The sequence below is a fragment of the Melanotaenia boesemani genome, chromosome 13 (assembly GCF_017639745.1).
Source record: "Melanotaenia boesemani isolate fMelBoe1 chromosome 13, fMelBoe1.pri, whole genome shotgun sequence".
NCBI classification, from domain to species: domain Eukaryota; kingdom Metazoa; phylum Chordata; class Actinopteri; order Atheriniformes; family Melanotaeniidae; genus Melanotaenia; species Melanotaenia boesemani.
This window is the reverse complement of record NC_055694.1, coordinates 21658488-21681519: the sequence shown is the minus strand read 5'-3', so window position 1 is coordinate 21681519 and position 23032 is coordinate 21658488. Positions and strand designations below refer to the sequence as shown.

General features: G+C 37.2%; 1 protein-coding gene across 1 annotated transcript in view; it reads left to right on the top strand.

Annotated features, from left to right (window-relative positions):
* prkar2aa (protein kinase, cAMP-dependent, regulatory, type II, alpha A) overlaps positions 1-23032 on the top strand; it is a 47160-nt gene that overhangs the window by 22975 nt on the left and 1153 nt on the right. The window contains exons 3-10 of the mRNA XM_042004933.1: positions 6555-6590; positions 14797-14933; positions 15636-15742; positions 18344-18485; positions 18957-19058; positions 19422-19496; positions 19580-19645; positions 19981-20119. Of these exons, the coding sequence (XP_041860867.1) occupies positions 6555-6590; positions 14797-14933; positions 15636-15742; positions 18344-18485; positions 18957-19058; positions 19422-19496; positions 19580-19645; positions 19981-20119 (804 nt within the window). The remainder of the gene's footprint in view (positions 1-6554; positions 6591-14796; positions 14934-15635; positions 15743-18343; positions 18486-18956; positions 19059-19421; positions 19497-19579; positions 19646-19980; positions 20120-23032) is intronic.

Genomic DNA, 23032 nt, shown 5'->3' with positions numbered 1-23032 from the left:
TTTTTAAACACTTAAACCAACAACTGTGCTCATACACTATTACAAGAGGAAGATGGAAGAAATGGGAAGGAATAAAGGGCTGCTTGAATGCAAACCAGAGAGCTCATGACTGGGAACAGGGTACCCCATGCACCTGTTTTCACACCAGTTCTGAATGACTACTTTTCTTGTGCTGGAATCAATGTCATGGTTAACTTTACCATTGGTTTAAACTTGTCTCTTTTTTTCTTTTTATTTATGGATGCATTTACACCAGCTTTTTTGATTCGAATCCAAGTCTGTTTGCTTGGAAAGTCCGTTTCATTTGGGGTATTGTGAATGTACAAATTCTAATTTGAATCAAAGAAGCGGACTCGTTTTGCCTACAAACACAGGTCTCTGTCTGTTTCAAGGTGGCCAAACACAGAAAGCAGACTACAAAACAAATTGCATCGTGGGCTCAGTGCCCAACATTGCGTGTAAAGACAACCAAAACGTTGGCGCATGTGGGACAATAGATGGCTCTGGACGGGAGAAATGGCTTATGGTTAGACGTGGAAGATCATCAGAAGTATAATAATTTCTATAATTGTTGCTTTGGAGATTGGTTCCCTTCAATAGTGCTGTTTACTCAAAGAGGAGAGTGCTGTTCATGTGGAGAACAGGTCACTAATCACAGGGTTGGCTGTTTACAGTTGATACCAAACCCTTCCACATGCCAGAAAGTCCCTGGGCAAGATACTGAACCCTGAGTTGCTTTCCAATGACAGACAAGCACACTGACTCCATCTTGATGTATTTGAAGCCTTATGTGTGACTACTTAGGTTAAAACGTGCTTACACTTTATAGTTCACGTGAACATGTGTCTTCATATAACTACATAGCAAAATCTTGAATTGGTAGCATGAAAGCGTTCGTCTAGCAAAATTCTTGTTTAGAAGGATTAATCTTATCTATATATACATCCTTGTAAACCAGATTGTGGGACTTGCTAAAAAATGTAAAATGTTAAATAAAAATGTAAAGATGAGTAATTAAAATACAAATAAACTTTAGTACAAATTTCTCTTATTTTTATTCTATTCCGTTGTTAGTTTGCATAATGGGTAATAATATCTTTTGACATTCTAACTACAAATCTAATAAATTACTCTATTTATTTATTTATTTGCTTAAATCCACATTGAAGATGTAATGAGATTTACAATCAAATTGAAGACTGCAGATTATTGGGGGGAGGGGCACAAATGTTTACAAATTGTATTAAATATTTTAGGACTAATAGTAACTTTAGTTTCAATCTGTTTCATAAAGAGTGAGAGTGAGAATTATTATGCAAATTTATTTAAGCAAGATAAGATGTGATCAGACAGTTATAATTATGATTGACTGTCTTACAGTCACCAACAACCAGTTCATAGTAAACAATACATGATATAGAATATGGAGATCGAGAAATAGAAAATAACTTTAAGTACTTACAACAATTGATTTAGAAAGAGTTAAATTAACACATTAATTGAAAATTAGATAGAAGTTGTATATAGAGACTTTCATATCTGCACTGTATACAGATATCATATTAAAAGGAGAAATAGGAACCCTTGACACCTGCGGTGAGGGGATCTGATAACTGGAATGCTATTAGAAGAACGTGACTTACTTGGGACCACAGTTTAATATGAGGTTGTTGTTAGCGATCACATTTCTTATTAATAATTCCTTTCCTAATGGAGGAGGTTTCCCAGATCAGACTGAGATGGTTTCCGTAAGGGGATGAAGGTGCACTACATGGGTTAAAATGGTGGTAGTCATATGACATGGTGTTGTGTCCTTAAAACTCCGTCTATATAGCTCTAGGCCAACACTTCAGGCTGTTCTCACAACACCAGAATTAAAACAACAAATCACAGAATATGTTGAGTATTTTCCCTCCACTTTTACATTTTGAAAGTCTTCATAAAGTATTTCAACTTCTGTAATCATGTAATAAAGTCAAAGTCAAAAATGGATTTAGTGTGCTCACAATCAACAATTAACCCAACTTAAAGGCATATTGATTTCTAAATGATCTTGCACAGTTTGCCTGGATGTTTTTCTCTTTGTTAAAAGAAAGCTGGAGACTGACTTGCTGCTCAAAGAATTGATTCAATTGCCATCTACTTCCTTCTCCAATTTGCCTGTGGCTTGAATTTGTGTCTTGTTGGCAAGCTGACAAACATGGACTGTAAATTTATTTCCATTTTTAAGAATTAACTAAGGGATTGAAAGTAAAAGCTTTTCAGTCTGTAAGTGCTGCCCTGAGAAATGATCGATGGATGTAAAGTTGGTCATAAAAGCAAATGCACAGACTGTTGTAAATGAAAACCTTAGGTAATGAGTGTCCTGTTGTCCGTTCCTCTCAGCATTAATATTTTTGTTCTTTTAAGTTTGTCTTGCCCTTTATTTTTTATTTAATTTATTTATTTTTGCATACTTCTGACCAGGTAATACTTTGTTTTATATGTTCTCCATCTGCCAGATTTCTAGAAAGAGCCTATAATTAGAGCAATGTTAACCAAGTGGACTTTGCTTGTGAACTAATTAAATAGAAGATTTGTGGAATAATGTGACACAGCTGATCACTTGAGTGATTTAAAAAAGGAATATCAGTTCTTATGCTCCTCTAAAACATGCACTCCATTTCATTGACTATGCCATCTGAGTGTGTTTGTTTTATGTCAGAATGAGCAGCCTGGTAACTTTCCCATTAAAATGTAATAACAGTCAGACTAGGTCAGATGTAGAAACAATTATGTGCCACTTTGTTTACATGAAGTCTGAGCTGCATTTTGTGGCATTAATATATAAGAAGTGACAGTAATGATAAATGCACAGTCTAAAATTGCAAAGATTTTATTTTTTTTTTTTTTTATAATCGTATAAATTGTGTTATTAAATAGATAACAATTCTGTTCAAACTTTGATCACTGGTTTGCTGTACTTTTATTGGCTATAATACTTAGGCATTTATGAGATATAATGTTGTCTACTATGGTCATGCCCTAGTTTCTACTATGTGTCTTACACATACAAACACACAAATAAAGAAAAAAAAAGATATTTTATTATATCAAGGCTAGTGTAATAAAAACATGCCCATGCCAACTCGTTTCAGCCTAAAAGGCCTTCGTCATAGCAAATGGCAAAATGTCTTTTTTTTTTTGCATGGAGTAGCACTCCATGCATTTAATTTTTTTTCATCAAATAAAAAAAATGTATCGTCTGTTCCAAGTGTGAGTCAGAAACCAGCAACTACTTCATCACAGCATTAATTGAACAAGCTTAAAAAAATGTAGATGATCAATATTTGTTACTGTTCTCATATAGTTTAGATATGAAAACCTATTCCAGGTAACTATTATTTCCTTGATTTTTTTCTTTTTCTGAGTGTTCTTTAGACATTTGGGTGGATATCACTTTGGCTGTAATTCATGATGCTGTTGACGCACTTCTATTATCAGGGCTGGCAAAATGAGAATGGATCTTCTTCCTGTTTCCTCTTTCAGCTAATGCTCAGGAACATTATCCATTGATGGAGAACAGGGGAAATTATCTGCCTGTGCTTTACACAGAGGCAGCTTAATAGGTTGAGTTAGGAGCTTGTTATACTTGTTTGTTTGGTTATGTACCAAATTAACAATGTACTCTTACCTGCATGAAAATCTTTATCTGTTAAGGGCAAGTTTGACTATGGTTATAACTAACTGGTAACTTAATGCATTTGCTATGTTGTAAATTCTAGGATTACACATAAAGACAGGCAGAATGATTTTTCAGGTAGAGCAGATGCCAAGAGTATGAGAACTTGGTATGTATGTGGGAAGTAGCACATACTTACTAATGGAGGGGAAATGCTGAAGTAATTTCTTTTTGCATTTCTTATTTGTGACATGAAAGCTTTTTTTTCTTCTTCATGTCACAAAGGAAAAAAAATACTAAATGGTTTTTGGCAGTTCCCTAACAAAGATGATAACTTTTTCTTTCATCATTTTCTATTTGTATGCAAACCAGTAACTAAGAGCATTTTGTGGCTTTATCTTTTCAATTATAATAATAATGTTCAGGGAGAGCAGTGTTGAATTGAATCTTCTCAGGTGACTGCAGAAAAATGGTCTGTATGTGTGAATTTCCCCTGTGCTCCTTTACTCACAGCCTAGATCTAATGGGCTCTGACGTGATGGTAATAAGGTACTGATGGAAGGAGTGCTGGTGTATGGTTGCTGTGAACCATTCATGCTGGTTTGTAACAGTTCAATGTTAGAAAACATGTTTATTTTCCTGACCTCAAACCCAGTGTGCATAGATGAGCACCATGTTTCATGCAGACATGCACATTTAAAAGGACAAATAAAGACAAAGTCCCGACACTCCAGACATTGAGAACCAGCGGTGGCAAAAAAGCCTGTATTAACCGGGAAGTTAAATTAATTAATAAAACCATTTGAAATATTAAATAAAGGGCCGTCCAACCATGCAGAGATACTGTAGGGATTTTTATTTATTTATTTTTAAAAGGGTGACCAATCTTTAGCAGACAATTGGCTTCGTGTGTCATGGCCAATTCATATAATCAGGGTAAAATATACACTAATGCTTTACCACTTCAAAAGGCTTTCAGAATACAAATACATATATATACAACACAAGGAGTTTACATGCTTATCAGTTTCTGTGATAAATCGTGCATAAAGAAATGGGTGAAATTTGAGCCAGTGTTTCATTTTGCAAGAACAATTCCATAGGTTTGCATGGAGACTTCATACATAGAAAGTAATGTTTTTGGTTGCTTTAAAGGAGTGTAGTAATAGACTGGTACTGTTAATAATGGTGAGACAAAGAAATTAAATATCAATATTATGGCTGCAAGACATATTGTTTCAGTATTTTATCTTTGATGTAATAATACATAGCTCATGCTGCAGAGTAGTGATCAGCAGTTTGTTCCAAAAGGGCCAGTACCACTAACCTGTTTCCATCCATCATCCTGCTGATTGGATGGAGAGAGCAAATGGATGCTAATTCTGCTGTGTGTGTTTCTTGAACTCACAGCACCAAAATAATGAGTAGACATGAAACTCTACAACAGCTGCTGTTTAAAAGTTTCCTGGAAACATCCTCTGCTTTGCACAGGATGTTTGGACTGGTTTAATGTTGTTATCAACATTTGTTAAAGCCAGGTTCTGTATCATCAGCTGGCATGAATTTCTTTTATCAATCACATTCGGAATGATTGCTGACATGAAGTTAAATAGACTCTATTTCCTTGTAAAAGCAAGATACCTTTTAAATTACCCAAGAAGGGAAATAGTCACAGCATCAAAGAGCCTACTCACCTACTCAGAAAACTTTTGGATTAGTGAAATGGAAACATTATTTGTTATTACAACAAAAATAAAAACATCACTCTGATTGGATGTTTAGCTTGGTGATGAATGGTGTGTATTTAATGTTAATGTGGCCTATTTTTTTTAAGTCATTGAATCACTCTGCAAGAAATCATGTAACATTGCACCCACTTTGTGTTCTGATCAGGCCAAGCAGAGTCATTGGCTATGGTATTTAGAAAGATCTTACATTACTTTTTAAGTGCAGGTTCTGAAGTCAAATTCAGGTTTTCTAACCTGCCAGGTCTGAAATGACAGCAGCAGGGATCACTAATGGCATGCTTTTACAGAGAAGACATAATGATGATATTTTACTTTAGTTGATTATATTTGTGTCTCGGGCAGAAATCTGCTGAGGGGACCATGGTTAGGACCTTAGCAGCTGTACTAGTTAGTGTTTTGCGCTGCAGCAGGGCAAATACCTGCTGTTCAGAGTGCTACAATGCAAAATTTATTGCAAGGTGGAATCACATGTGCAATCAAAGAGGCACAGGACATTAACAGCATCACAACAACACCTGTGCATGCACGCGGTGCATTTCAACAGCTTGAAGCTGGCTACAAGCTGTTCACAGCTCTTTCTGTCTAGTGGAAATATAACCTAACCACAAACATCTAAACACATGTTGTTTTTTAGAAATCTGTTGATAGTTCAGTCTAATTGATTACGTGTAATGTGGTCAATTTACCACTGTGTAATGGATTTAAAGCCATAAATAATTCTCATCACACTTTTACCCTCTCTCATAATTTTACATTTTTCTTCTGAATTGTCATTGTGGTAGTCATTGTGTGATTATTGGAACTTAATGTGATCATGTATTAAGTTTTGTGAAATGACCCCTTTTGAATTTTTTTTTTTTTTTTTTTTTTTTTTTTTGCTTAGATTTTTCCTTCTTACTGGCTCTCGGTGCCCTATTTTCGTCTCATCACCTCTTGTTGACTTCATGTGTCTGACTGAAACTCTTTCTCCACTGTTTATGACACTATTTCAGTGTCTGCCTTTTGTCCGTATTTTTTATTTTTTTTTTTAATCCTGTCTGTTTCAAACAGCAAATGGGTACGAGGATATCTGAACAGTCACTAAGTTGTTAAATGTTGCAACACTGATGTTAATTTCATTTTTTTGTTTCTCTCTTTCTCCACAGCTCCACCACCCAGCAGATTCAACAGGAGAGTGTCGGGTAAGAAGCGTGGGTGGGTGAGATCACCGATGTGTGCGTGTCTGTGTGCGTTTGACGTCATGTCCCTTAAGTGTAATCCACACTGGGGATGACATTGCATACATCACAGCTTCAGTAACTCACCCACCCATTTGTTTATTTTTCTGAGAGCAATACAAATGCAGTTTAGGACAAGCAGTAGCCTTACTAACAGTGTTTAGGCAATGTGTTGATAATGATGTGTGTATGCACAGTGTTAAGAAGCTCCACTGTGAAGTGTTTTAGGTTGTGTGTGTCAGCTTTGTTTCTTTGTTTGTGTCTGTAGTCTTGTGTGAATAGCGCTCTGGTTTTCTCACGCTCTGTTGTACCAGTCTAGTGTTTACATAGGAGTGATTAAATGTCATCAGCCATCACCGAGCACTGCCCTTTGATTAGGCTTTGGATGTGTCAACTGATGTTTATCTTTTCTCCCAACCTGCTATCATCATTGTGTCTGCTGTCTTTACTACAGTCTCATTAAGATTTTTTATGGAGTAAAGTGTTAATTCTCGCAGCTTGTTTTGTAACTGTTAGGTTTAGTTGTTTAGAGGTACGTGTTTCTGTGATGTGTGAAACAAAATGGCTTAAAGATATTTTGTTGACAGCAGTTTTTTGTGGTTCAAGCAGACCTTTTGTTATGGTTCTGCTGTACGACATAACGATCCTTTTAAATAGGATTTTAAATGGGGTTTTTGTGTAGAAATGTTAGAACGACTGAGCATCACTGATGTTCATCTTGTTTCTCAGAGATTGTAACACAGAGGCCCCTTTGTTAGTTATTAGTTTAAAAACAAAATTCATTCAGTGTTTGTAAGTTAGACTAATTTGTTTACTTTTGCAGGTGTTTTGTGTGTCTACTGTTTTCTCAGGGACACCAATTTAGATTTTTATTCCAAAGAAGGAAAACCAGCAAAGCTTAAAAGATTCTTTCCATCAGCGTGTTATATATTTTAGTAAAAAGAAGACAGAAAAAACAAAAGCTCTGGCCAGTGTGCTTTCTGGGAGCCATTGGCAGTTTCTTCACCAAAACAGTGGTTCCTACTTCAAGCCAGAGCTTCAACTTGGAACCAGATCCTTCTGTCAATCTTAAACCAACTAAAATGCTGTGATAGCCTTGTTTAAAAATTCAGTTCATTTAGTGTGCTGTATTCAAAAGAGAACATTAAATAAGTGAGGTGCAACATGGATGTAAAGTTGAAGCAGCGGTGCCCTGTGACCATCTCATTTTCCTGCCAGCAGACCGTATAGATTCCTTCAGTCACTAATTGTAGCTGAATATTTAAACATTGTTTACAGCTATGTTTATTAACATTGTCAGATGTTTTTAAAAAGTCAGCTGGCGTTTATAGATTCTGCTCAATACAGTTTGACTTAAAAATATCACTGTCGCTGGTTGGCGTCGGAAACACCAATCAGTTACAGTAAACATTCACAAGCAGCAACTGGGGATGTACAGATACCAGTATCAGCCCGATACCATGTGCATGTACTCGTACTCAGTATTCACAAACATGCTCTGACACTAAAAAACCAATACCAAAAAAGTTATGCTGTTAAACTTAACATACTAATCCAAAGATATTTATCTGTGGAATTGACGTGCATTTTTAAAAAAAAAATGCAATAACACATAAACCACTAAACACTACTAAACCAGGTGAAAAGTTCACGGCTGTCGCCCATGTTAGCAAATGCAGCATGTTAGCACTACTAGTTGACCATAGATTAGCCCTGCTCTCCAAGCTCAAGACGTCCAGAACAGTCCAAACAATTATCACTAGACATCACAATTGACTGTCGCCACTAGAAGAAATTGCTGACACCATTCACCAGTGGCTGGAGGAGATAGAAACTTTATTGATTCTGCTTCAAACTAATAACAGGAAGCTAAAGGCTAAGCTAACTGACCTGGAAAGGTGAGAAGCAGATGTTGCAACATATGACTGATTGTGCTTTCAAAGGGAATTGAAGGTCCACAATCTACGCAGTTCTTTTCTAAACTTCTGGAAGAGGCAGTGAGGAAATGTTTTCTTCTGCACCCCAACTGGACTGGGCTCACCACATTACAACCTTCAAGCCAAAGCCCTGGGAAAAACACAACTTGTTATCCTCTGCTTTCATCACCAGAGAAGGGAACGGCTGGTCTGGGAGGCTCGGAGTAGATGCCGCTTTACCAGGGTCATTCATTCAGAGTTTATGAAGACTACTCTTGGAGTTGCTAAACCAGAGGAAGAAATATAAGAAAGGGATGTCCTCCCTTTACAAAATGGGATTGAAGCCATCTCTTCTGTACCCCCCAGATTTCGCATCACCCAGCAGGTCATCTCCCTCATCAGTGCCGTTCATCCAAGCATTTCGTAAACCCTCCTGACTGTTTACTTGATTGTCTGGGTTTAAAAATATAATTGACTCTGAGGATGATTAGTGTTTGCTATGCACAATTACAGCTACCTTAAATTTAAGTGGTAATCACTATCATCATTAGTATTCTCCTTTTATTTACCTGCTTTATTAAATAAATTCTCCTCCACCTAACATTTTTGTTTATTCTATTTAACAAAGTTATTACTCATGCCATATTAAAAATCAAAATTGGTATTTTTCGCGGCCACAGCTTTATAACAGCTATGAACAGAGTCCACCAGAAACCACTTTATCCTCCTTATCCTTGAATTTCCCTTTGGGATTAATAAAGTATTTTTCATTCATTCATTCATTCATTATTTATGAAGATTCTGACAGTTTTCCAGCCTTATGTTTATTTTAGAGGATGCTGCACGATGGCTCATCTGATAAATGTCACACAATTTGTTATATAAAAAAAAAGTGTTAATTTAGTTTAATTTTTAGTCATTTTCCTGTGTTTTTTATTTCACATTTCTCACATCGTTGGTTTTATGTGAAACGCGAGATGTCCCAATGAAAGCTTAAAGTTATGCAGCTTTATGGTGTAGTGCAGTTCACCACAAGTCTTGTCATTTATACCAGTAAATAGTAGAAATGTCTTTATTGCACTTACAGCACCATAAACTGTAGTTTAGTAACACATCATTAGATCCAAAACAATAATCTGAAAATAATTAATCACCTCAAGAATGATCGTGGCAATTAAAGAGGAAAGGGAACCTACAGAGAAAGAAGGGAGAAGGAAAAAAAAGAAAAGAACTTTAACTTATTTCTTGATGTTCTACATTTTGTTTGATAAACTCAAATGAAGAATCCTATGTGTGGCTGTGGTGGAGGGACCATCATTATTGGCATATTGCTTCCTTCCCAGGGAGAAACCTGCTTCCACTTTCAATATTGCTCTGTCAGCAGTGTTTGAGAGCAGTGGATAAAACACCTTTGAAAAGTGAAAGCTCACTGCAGAAATGTTGGCCTTTGCATCCTGTTTAACCAGGAAGGAAGAAGGCTGTGTAGATGCACCCACTTTGGGTGGCTACCTGTTACGAATGGAGGGACCATCTCATCCCTCCTGCTGCAGGAAGGGAGGCACATGTGGGCCCTGAAGAACGGACCATGACATCTTCTACATGATCAGAGAGGCAGTTGTTTAATTTCTCTTGGTCAAAGATGCAAGACTGGTCTAATGAAACGCTCTGCTCTTGCATGATTTAGATGAATAAATCAACTCACCTCTCAAGTCCTAAATCCTCCTTTTGCTCTTATTTTCTCAGGTTCTTTGCTTATTTCACAGTATGCATACAGGAGCTTGAAGTCCATTGCCGGCAACAAAATGCTTAGTTTGTGAATTAAGTTTTTAAAAAGACAAAAAGAACCTGTAAACATTTTCCTTTATCTGAAAATATTTTAATTTAGATAAGTCATGGTTAGAGAACTGATAAAGGTTAAGATGTTTAAGGTGGTTATTTTTGGTACTAAAAACTGTCCAGTTACCTGGAGCACATGATTTTGGGATTTCTTTGGGGGAGAGTGAGAGGACTTCCAACATTCAAGTTTATGTAGACTTAAAAATAGTTAGTGGTTTATTATGAACATCTTTATATGTAAAAGAGGTGACAAATCTTTGAATACTGTCAGCTTAAAAATACAACCCCAACCTGTCCAAATTAGAATTGGCAAGTCAGACTTAAATTGGAAGTGAACATTAAATTGTAACAAAGAAAAACTTTTATTACCTAATTTATAATTTTAGTTATACTATAATTAAACTATGTCATTAATTTGATTATAATTTAATTCTAAATATAAAATTACAGAATTTGGATCTCTATCTTCTTAATGCCTACAAATATAATTAAAAAATGTAAGTTTAGTTTTTATGTCACAGTTTTACAACAAAGGCAATCTCAAGGCGTTCTAAACAGAAAGTAGACAGATTCAGTTTAGTCCAATTAGATAGTCTAATTTTATCCATATGGCCATATAATGAAAAAAATATTATAATCATGAAAGCATTTTATCATCGAAGAGTAAAAGGATGTTGTAAAATCAAATGGAATGTGACCTAATTTGGAATATTTTTTTTCCCAGTTTTGACAGGATGACATCCACTAAATCATCAGTACCTGTTGAAGAGCAAGTGGTTGTCTTTTATTGATGCTGTAACATTCAAGCTAAAGTTTCCATAACCACATTTTTATAATACTTAAAAATATAAATGTTGAGGACAAAGTTAAGGCAACTAGACTTAACAGGAAGCAATATTTCCTTTTGGGTTGCAAGCTGAATTGGAGCTGCAGATGTTTTATCCAGATAGTGATAGTCTTTGTAGGGCTGAAAAAGTCTGGGTGTGCAATTCCCCCATTATTCTTTACCAGGTGTTGTCTGCTTTTATTAGTGTACAGAAAGAGATTAGACTATTATCAGTGTGCTTATAAAATCAGTTGGCAGCAATATTTTGACAATGTAGCTCTTACAGTCAGTAAGACAACATGCAAGAATTTAATACAACTTTAGAGATTAAATAAATCCAGATATTTTCTTGCCCTTTGGTTTCTTCCAGAGGAGATGTGTATCTTGATAGTCTGGCTCTTAAATAATTTATTTACTTTTTCAGCAGCTAAATCAACAAAGTGTGCCTAAGAAGGTAATTAAGTAAATTATTCAGGAAGATACCTTGTTGTGGTTTGTGTACATCAAGATATCATGTAAAGTCACATATTTTCGCTTTCTTTTTAATTATAGCCACTTCTTAGTCATAACTTGCTTTTTTTGTGAGAAAAAAAAAAGATTGGCCTTCTGATGTTGCATGCTCCAAATATCACCAGAAAAAGAAAAAGATTTATCGCTAGTCGTTTTTTAAAATTTTGCCCACCCCTTATACTATCATAACTAAACATATCCTTTTTGAGGTAAAAAAAAAACAAAAAAAACAGCATTTTTTTTCTTTTTCTTTTTATGCTTGGTACACACGGTTTTCCTGAATGAAAACATGGCTCTACACAAAAAAGACCATAACATATAAAACCACCACCAAAAGTTTCAAAAGGATGTTTAATGTAACCCAAAAATTATGGGCTCAATATGAAGTCATAAAGATTTTGCAGTTGTAAATAAATGTTTGTAAATCATTTCAGAATTTGCATCTGTAAATAAAGCTTGTCATCCTGTAAAAAAAAATCTGCCTGAAAAATTCAAATGTGCAGAAAAGGTTTGCATGGTTGTTAAAAAGATTTGTATTTGTGAAAATAAAATAAAGTTCTTTTGCAAAAACCCTGTTCACAGATGCAAAGCACAAAACTGCTTGCGAGACTCTGAAGTGCGGTTGCGAATTTTGTCCATAGCTTTACGCTTCTCCCTGGTTTGATGGTGACAAATCAAAATATCCAATCAAGGAGCAGACGGCTTCCCAACCTCTCGCACCGCTGCAGACTCTTAAAGTTGAGTAGTTTCAACATGGACAAAGGCAAGAGTCTGTTACTAATGCAACAGTGATTACGCCAGAATTCAAGTACTGTTGAAATAGTTACTTCGGCACATGGAGGCCAGCTGGAGGAGAGTGACCGGGTGGAGGAGAAAGTGATGGTTTGCAGAGAGAAAGACAGTCCGAAGGGGGGAGGAGAGCCAACAGTTGATCACATTCACTTTGCAGCTCCACACTTGGACTGATTTTCTCTGATAATGTTACAAACTTCATCACATTCATTTTGTTACAGAAATTGTCGCACCCAGTGTCATTTAATAAACCACATAACCCGTCATTAAAATTGATCTACTCCCCTTTAAGAGCCTGTAGTGGTGCGGGAGGATGGGCAGCTTTCTGTTCTCTGATTGGATAATTTTATTTGTCACCATCCAATTAGAAGTGTAAAGCTATGGACAAAATTCGCAACCGCAGCTTCAGAGTCTCGCACGCAGTTTTGTGCTTTGCATCTGTGAACAGGGATTTTAACAAAAGAACTTTATTTTTTCCTCCACAATTACAAATCTTTTTTACTACCATGCAAATCCTTTTCCGTACATTTGCAAACGTGAAGTATTCAGGCAGGCTGTTTTTACAGGGTGACAAGGTTGATTTACAGATGCAAACTGAAATTATGTGCAAACATTCATTTACAACTGCAAAATCTTTATGACTTAATATTGAGCCCATAAAAAATTGTAAACGACAAGGGAGCCTGGGCCAAAAGAAACAAAAGAGGGGAGCAGATCGCAAACCAGCCACGAAGTTGGCCGTAGGATCTGGGCTGTTCCCCCAAACCAAAAGTCCAACCCAAACCAAAATAAGCCAGAACTGAAAACTGAACTACTGGAGACTTCCAACTCAAAAGGCAAAAGAAACCAAATTAAATTGCAGCAATACAAGCATTGGTGGTGGCCCACCAGGACACCTCCCACAGACCTTATATAGACCAGGTTGGCCAATCAGATCTGAAAGACATAAAAAGTAGCAATTACACAGCACAGCACAACAGAGTTCAGGGCACAACAGTGGCGCACATAACACACACTCATTAGCAGAGTGCTGTTCACACAGCCTCTGATGACCCCACTTGCATTATGTACACCCCACTGGAGCCTTGTGCCTGTAAATGTTGCCATCTCTCTGTGGAAAGTCATCCAGCAATTTTCAACTTTTCCAGAGGCTTGTCTCACTATGTACATGTGCAACTTGCCTCTTTCTGTCAGCGCCATTCTACATAAATGAAATTGTAATGGGAGCACTATGTTTGTTCAGGGACCGAAGCTGGCAGATCCATTAGTATAACTGGCCTGGGAGTTTGTATGGCAGCAGGCATCTGGCTCTCCTGTGATGTAGATTTAACTCCCCACTGTCCCAAATTAAACTTTTTCTTTGAAGATTGTGCTTTTCAAATATGAATGTTCACCACATCCTATAAGATAGTGTAGTGTTGTCCCTTGTCTCGTCTAGTAGGAAACAGTAGTTACTGGATGCAATTCAAGTTCTATCGTTATAAGTATAAATATATAACTATATAATATAACTCAGCACAGCAAGGGTAAACATGCTGCTACTGGCTGTGGAAACGGATTTAATCCCCTTGGATTAGTGAATACAGCCAATGTGACAACTGTGTCATTTGATGTGGGTCTGAATGCTGATAAAGGATTTCCCATATCAGACAAAAAGCAGATGTTAGCAGGTGTTGATGTCAAAATTATGTGATAAATTCTGAAATCAACTCAGTTAAATGCCATTATAAACAAAATGGATGAATTTGCACCATTTTGAACTGTCTGATCAAGCTGAGCTAAAGGAGTTGGCACATAACACCTGAGAGATCACACCAGTGTAAACATTATTGGTATGGCTCCTGAGAGATAAGGCTTTATTTTCACACACACACTTTGAGACTCGTGTGTTTAGTATGAAATTTCATGTGAGAAGTGGAGTGTGTCTGCAGAGTTGGAGGGACACAAATACATAGTGACAGTTTCAAATGACCTTGTCAGTGTTTGGCTTCTAGTGTGGCAAAACATGTTGCAGTGCATGTGTCACTTCTTCCTCTGGGTTCCTCTTGTGTCCTGTGGCCCTCTTCCCTTCTGCAGGCCATCGCCTCATCTTGTGTTATACAATATATCATTCTCTTTGTGCTAGTACTTGTTTAACTTCTTTACCTTTCCCTTCATTCTTAAGCCATGACAAGGCTTTCTGTGACAACTAGTGTGTATCGTCTTTGCATTTTAAATGTGTTTTTACACTGTAAAATACTTCCCCGTTTTCCTTTGTTTAATTACTCTCTAACCTCATGCTCTCTTTCAGTTTGTGCAGAGGCATTCAACCCAGATGAAGATGATGAGGACACTGAGCCCAGAGTGGTTCACCCAAAAACAGATGAACAGCGCTGCAGACTGCAAGAGGCCTGTCGAGACATCCTACTTTTCAAAACACTAGATCAGGTAAACAGGTCTGAAATATTGTACAGACAGAAAATTGCATAAAACTGTTTATATACAGGTGGTTGGTGGAAAATGAAAATAAACTGGGAAAGAAAAAAAAAAAGATATTTGTATTTGCTGTTGTGATGAATTGCTGTGCTGTAGTTGTTTGCATGTTCAGGTATTGTATTCTTTGGGCACACAAAAGGCTCTTTGACAGGGGTTAGATGAATACAGTGCAAATTTTCAAGAAATTTCTTCTTTTATGAAATAATTACAACCTCTTTTCAGGTTAATCTGCTCTTCTCATTGAATAGAAATAAGAGTAAAAAGTAATTTATTGAAACATTTTGCTTTGAGATATAAGTTAATTTGTTTTTTAATGAAAGCTAATCCGAACATGATTCTCTGTGATGTTGCTGCACTTCTTTGTTTGGGGCTGCAAAGATGCACTTGATATTTATTTGGATCTTTTAATTATTTATTTATTTATCGTTTAGTCTGTTTCTATTTCTTTGAAGCAGCACTTGGCATTTTGTAAATAACTGAGAGAGCGACCCACAAATCCCCTCCTCTATTTCCTCTTGTGTGCTTTATCATCAAATTTTCCGACATTTGATCTTCATCAGGAACAGTGCTCACATGCATTAAATGACATTTCGATTGCTTTCAACGTTGCTCCTCATGTTTTGTGTCTGACATCATGTCTTGTTCCGCTTGCAGGAGCAGTTCTCACAGGTGCTGGACGCCATGTTTGAGTTAAAGGTTCAGCCCGAGGAGCATGTCATCGACCAGGGAGACGATGGAGACAACTTTTATGTCATTGAGCGGTAGGATGCAGTCACATCTGTTGAATTTATTATAACTGTACCAGTTTATTTATTCAAATACTACCTGTTTGCTTTAATAAGTTTGAATGCAAAAATGTCAAAGATAAACATGTTTTATAGTTCAGTAAAAAAAAAAAAAACTGAAAAAAGTGATACATTTATGTAAATTTACTTTTTATGTAGATTATACTGAATGAAAAGAAACATCGGAATTGCCACATCTAATTATGGCAGAGCAATAAAATATCCTGCAGTATATAACTTTAGCAATGTGAGTCGTTTTGTTATTTGCATGTCAGCTGAGTTTGGTTATGTTTGAGGCTGTTCTTTGTGGTGGATTTAAATTAAACTACACTGTGGGGAAAAGTGCTTGTATTTAGTTGCATGCATGAATAACCAAAAAGGTGTCATAATGTTTAAATGTCTAAGTGGCTAAATGGAAGCTTTAATTACAGAACTGCTGTTTTAATGCAGTATATAAAAGTGTGGGCTGCAGGCCTTTGTAGTTGGGCTTGTGTTGTTCTCATTTATTCTTACAACATGTGTACATCTGTATCTGTGTATATAGTATATGTGGAGACCTGATGGTGGTGTTTGTCTTTTTTTCTGTAAACACAAAGTGTGTGCACAGCCTCTTGCAGAACAGGTATTGTTGACTAGTATTAAATTGGATAAACTTTAAAATGGCTCACAGTATCATTGTCAATGTAAAAGACAAACACTTTTGAAAAGGAAAATTATAAATATCTATCAAATGGCTGCAGCTTTAAGCTATGCTGTGCTGGGAGGAGTGAATATTTCTGTCTTTTGTTTGTAAAGAAACATGCATAAGTGACTGCCTTCTCTAAAAATGTGTTTCACTTTTTTTGGCCTCTTCCACTTAGAAGCAAACAGATTTAGTAGTGTTTAGCTGGGGGCTGGTCATTGTTTGACATTCTTGGCTCGACATATCAGTCCACTACATGTTTTAGTTCCACTTGTGCACTATCTCTCCATCTGCTTACACACTTTCTAACACAGTACGCTCCTTCTGTCTGTTTGAGACATGCAGCGACCTTTAAGAGCAGCACGCCTGCCTGATCATATATTATCCCAGGGTTTTCCGTGGCCTGTACACACTCTTAAGTGGAAGCTAATGTGATCCACAGGGTGGGATGTTAACATGTACATAGAGTTGTGGAATTAACAAGAGAAAAGCAGGAAAGAAAGAATACATTAACTCATTGTTTAAATGTTTCCCATTTCTTCTTTATATTAAGTCACTGAGCCATATCTACACATCTCCATGTTTTTCTGTTGTTTCATAATTTTGTTCTACAACTTTAAAGAACATTGGGTAGTCTCTGCTGTCAGCTGAGTCTTTAGTTTTAGTTTTTTTTTTTTTTTGTGAGTTTGTGTCCAGTCGGCCTGCGTGCTACCTATTGGCAAGAGCGCACTTCACTGAGGAATAAACAGTCTTGCTCCAAAGCATAATAGACGGGAAGTAACTGGAAATCCTTCATAAACACTCAGGGAAAAGAAATGTAGAAACCTTGTGGGAGTGGCACGCAAGATGTGAGATAAACCACTGTTTAAAAAGTCAAATATTTATATTTTTGTCAAAGCAAGAATAAACTATATATTTGACTTTCTTTATTTCAATTTTATAATCACTATATGCCCCATATATCACAAGAAACTGACCAAGATTTGAATAGACAAGAAATCCTTTGATATTAACTTGTATCATCAGTGATGCAGAAAGCATCTATATGTCCTCCTGCCACATTGCTTCACCACAGTAGAGTGGATGTGACTCACTGAACAACTCTGAACTTCATCTCAGTATTGATTAATGATGGCTTAGTTGTTTGTTTCATTCTAGTAAAAGAATCTTGGGCCTCCTTACACTGGCTAAAGTAGATTTATTGAGTTAAATTTATCACCAGTCACAGCTTTCACACCTGCTTTCTGTGCTGAATGGAGTGTGAGTAGCCCAACACAACAGCAGGGCATAAACAGTCTTCCCCAACTTCAACTAACTGGCACCATGAGCGATCACCCTCCCCATGGTCATGGTAATCCAGTCAAAGTAAGCTAATACTCCTCTCTCTGTAGCCAGTGAGAGGACAGGCTATCTTACAAAGTGACTGGTTAATCCGGCCAATCAACATCAGTGCAAATTTACCTTGCCCATGTATAATCCTTAGACAGAGAGAAAGAGGGAGGGAGGACAGAGTGGCTCTACTGAAGTATTACCCTCTTATTAACTAAGTGTGCACTCATACTTTGAGAGGCTTATCAGTTTAATGTGTACTTTTTATGAATTCGGAAACAAGAAAAATAGAATTGAAAACATGTTTTATATAGGACATGCAGATACACAACACTTTTCACCAACCAAACCAAAGTGATTTCATCTGTGATATGATGTAAACTCAGTCACACAGTGAGTTAGTTATTGTGTGTTTAGTAAACATGGTCCCTCCTGTCCAGGAGCTACAGATGATCTGTATTGGATAATTATTTTAACAAAACTATAGGTCAGTAAATAAAACATAATTTATTTACTTCTTTTTTTTCTTTTTTTTTCTGTCTCTTCCTCCCTCTCCTTCTCTCTAGGGGTGTGTATGACATCGTGGTAAAAGGAGTATGTGTGGGTCAGTATAACAATAAGGGCAGCTTTGGCGAGCTGGCTCTCATGTACAACACGCCACGCGCCGCCACCATCGTAGCCACTGAGGAAGGAGCACTATGGGGCCTGGTAAAAGCACACAAATCACCAAATACACAAATAACCTGCAAAAACAGTGATTTATGCGATATTATTAGATTAGTAAAGTACTATATAATCCATTTTGTCACAGCGGTATATTTTCTGTAAACTTGTATTTTTTGCAATCGTTTTCAGTAAGAATGTCTTATCTGGACAAATCTTTAAGGTTCTGTTTGAGTCTTTTCCAACTCAACACATTTATTTATTTCCGAGCATTATATGGGGGGGGGGGGGAGAAGCGTTTCTTTCACCAAACTGAGGGAAGTGAGCTGCCATGCTCAGACATGTTAAGAATGAAGTCCTGTAATCCATGAATGGAGCCAGTGCTCTGCTCTGATGCTTTGTGCTGCTGCAGCGCCTCCCTGTGGCCAAACTTTGAAGACTACCATGGAAGCCTCCCTTTAGGATGTATTTGATTACTTGATCTTTTTGTTTTGTTTTGTTTTATTTTGTCCATAGGACCGTGCTACTTTTCGTAGGCTCATTGTAAAGAACAATGCCAAGAAGAGGAGGATGTATGAGTCTTTCATTGAGTCTGTGCCCTTACTTAAAACACTGGAGGTGAGTTTAGGTTTTGGATCAGCTGTGTAACACCTCTCAAACTCTATGGTGATTACTTGTGAGTTTCTGTTTAAATTTTACAAATCAAAACACAGGATCAGCTTAATAAATCTAAAATGACTTTTCTCTCATTTTCAAGAAATCTCTGTAGTTCTGTAACCAAACTTAGATGTTGATTGTTAATTTTTATGGGTTTGTTTATCACAAACTGAACAACCAGAACATGAAGGCTAGTAGGACTAAAGAAAGAGTTTACGTGGCCAGAATCAGCATGAGTTATTATATTAACAACCTGCACTGCTCCCACAGTTTCAGTTTTCTCTGTGTTTCTTTCCCTCCTTTTTCTTGTTTTTCTCTGTCCAGGCAACAGAGAGAATGAAAATAGTGGATGTATTAGGAATGAAGCAGTTCTCCGATGGCGAGCGCATCATCACACAGGTGAGTGTTTTTTCAAGTTTCTATTTGCATAAGACATAAGTAGATTTCCATTGTATTTAAGTGTTTGTTTTCTATATCCTCAGGGAGACAAAGCTGACTGCTTCTACATTGTAGAATCTGGAGAGGTCAAGATCATGATGAAGAGTAAAGTAAGTTCTTCATCTGATTTTCTACTGCTGTATATTTTAACTCACAGCCACTCTGATACCGATGAACAATGCAAACATTTTTTATTGATTCGAGAGCAGGCTCTGAATATTATTGCCTGCCAGCTAGTTTCTGTTAAGCAAATTTGGACAATTACAACCCACACAAGCCATTAAGATCCACCAGTGTGGAAAAGTGTTTCCTGGTTTTACCTAGCAACAGCGACAATCACAATTGTCTCCTCAGCTGCTGAGTGGCTCTCGCTGAGGGGAGAACAGGAAGCTCTCAGGGGCTCCTAACCTTTAATCCTATTCTCTGCCCTGCTCCTTCCCTACAGACGAAGGCCGGCCATGCAGATAATGCGGAGGTGGAGATAACACGCTGTAGCAGGGGTCAGTACTTTGGAGAGCTGGCCTTGGTCACCAACAAGCCCCGGGCTGCCTCAGCCTACGCAGTGGGAGATGTCAAGTGTTTGGGTGAGACACAATACACTTGGATTCACATTAAACACAAATTAGCTCATTGCTAATAAATACAGGCAAGGAAAGTAACCGTGCATTCGGATGTCTTTCCAACAATGTCGGGAGAGGCAATAATCAGAGCTGAAGTTTGAGTTATAGACTGCTCAACACATTCTGTTTAGAATCCATTTTAGCTGTCATGAAAGCCTTGAAAATGGTTAAATGAAATTGATATCCTCAAATATCAAGTGGCATTTGAGCTGTGGTTACTTCTTGATTGGTGTTCGACTCATTCGCCGTCACCTTTAGTTTTTGTTGTAGGCTTTTTTACAATGATTTTTATCTTGAAAGCAGGATCGCTCATTTAGGCTCCACGGTGGATGAGCAGCTCTTCACCTTTAAAAATGAACAAGATTTTAATCGCTGTGGTTGTTCTCCTGACACCTCTGCTCTGGTTTGTTTAAATCGCCAGGTAAAGCTTTTATTTATTTAATCTAGTGCTGGGCACCTCAACGCGTTAATCGCGCATAAACGCAACGCTTAATTAGCGCTGTTAATTTTTTTAATCGGGTTAAGGGTTTTTTAGGGGTTTTTTGCTGGCCGCTGGCTTTGATGACAGACACGTGGCGTCCATGTCTCCCTTCCCTGCTGCAGCGGTGCATCTGATGTAATCAGGAGAGAGCGGGTTTATTAAAATAAAGAGACGTTTTCTGTCTGGAACTTAAGAAAGAAGAAGAAGAACCGACGTTTCTCTTAAACCCATGCAGATGGCAGAACATCGTGATTTTTGGTAGGGAAACTGCTCCCGAAAGACAATGAGAAACTTTTAATAATTTTTTTTTTTTTTTTTTAAAATGCAGTTTTAATTTAGGCAAGACAGCAAAGGTAAGACATGCTTTCTGACTTTTACAAGCGTAAAGCATAAATCGGGTCTTCTTCTGCCTCTGGTTCGGTGAATCTTGGTCATAGCGAGATGAAACTTGCAGCTGTGGAATCTGTGAGATGTGAGCTTTCAGTAGAGGAGTCGTTGGCTCGTGTTCATAGGGAGACATCATCTGTTTTTACATGTTTTTTGGACTTTAGGTCTTTGAATTATTTGTTGTCTTAACTGTGTGTGTTGGTGATAGAAATGGTTTTACTGAGCTGGTAGCTGAGATTCTGGACTTTCTGTGGATACCACACATGTTTATAGTTACATCTACAGACCTGACGCTACACCCGGAAACGAGATGTTAACCCTTAACTCCCGGTAGCAGAAGCTGCAGGTGCAGTCAAGCTAAAAATGAAAGTTTAGAGAATTTATGGGCCACAAATCTGGATAATGAAACACTGAAGTTGCATGGATGGAAGTTATTGTGCATACTGTGAATATTTCTCTCTCCTCACCATCTAGAAGCTGTGAGATTCTAATCCTGCTTTCTGTCTGTTCACCTGATGCTGATATTCATCACATATTGTTCCTTCTGTGTTTAGAAGGAAGCAGCTTCACAGCTTTAAATTCATCCTGCTGTTTTTTTTTTACCTTTTAGTTAGTAAATCCTGAACATTTCATCCTTCTTTCTCATAAATATTTGATTTTATAAATGTATATGAAGAAATATTTTAACTGTTGCTGTTTAAAGAGAAAACTGCTGCTAAACCTGTTTATGTGTTTAGTGCAGGGGTCTGCAGCCTTTCCAATCCAAAGAGCCATTTTTCCCTCAGCCAGCTAAATAAAACTACTTTAGAGCTGCAAATGTTACAAGACTTTTCAAAAAGGCACCTTAATATATATTTTTAATGAAGAGCCACCATAGGATATTTGTTATTTTTGAAGAACCACATTTTTATTTCCATTTTTAGGTTTTAAAATAAAGAAAAACATAAAACCTTTATAAAAAGAGGATAAACAGACTTTCCTCTCAGGGATGTAGATATTTGTGGAAAATGATGTAAAAAAAAAAAAAAAGTCCCTGGTTTCCAACCTAAAGACAGGATAGATAGATTTTAAAAAAATATTTTAGCCACATATTTAGAGGCATTGTGGAAGGTCCAGAGAGCCACTAGCAGCTCCAGAGCCGCACTTTGGAGACCCCTGATGTTGTGTTTGTAAACCAAAATTTACTGCATTTTCTTTATAAAGCCATAGGCCTTCTTTTAAAGGACAGAGTCATTTTGCGCATAACAATGCAATTAATCGCAGCATGTCATGCGATTAATTGCGATTAAAAATTTTAATCGTTGCCCAGCACTAATTTAATCATAAAGGTTTGTTTGTGTTTGTACATGTCATATCTGTTGGCCTTGTGCTGTTCTCCTATTGTCCTCAGTATTATGCAGAATCATTCACACAGTTTTCCTGCAGAGAGGATGCCATTCAGGCATACTGTAGCAGCAGAGACAGTTAAACCCCCATCATTCTCACAAACAAGCAAGATTTACTATCTCCCTTTAGGTCCCTTTGGGACTTCTCGAACATTTATTCTCTCCTGAATCTGAAGCAGATAGTAAATAGTTATTTCTAATTTCTTATTCTGAAAGAGGTCTTTGTATTCCAGTATGGCTCTAAACTGAGCTCAGTTTTTCTGGCTTGGTCCATCTTAATCCTTCTGATCTATACATGTCCTCCCAACCCATCAATATTGCTCCATTAATGTTGTAAAGACTCTTGGGGGAAAAAAACATGTGTCTTAGCACCTTCCCAGCACTGAATTATGCATCCTCTGGGATTGTGGAATCTTCGACCATATAAAGAATGACAGAGTAGTCTTATGTGGGTCACTCCATGTCAACTCAGCTCAGCCATCCCAGGTTAAGCCATGTGAATGAGAGGCTAAGTATTAGGAACACTTTCAAACATAATGTAAACAGTAATGTAGTCCATTTGGCCAAAAAAATGGCTCTTTTCTGAAATCTATCACCATTATCATCGCAGATGTAAAGTATACA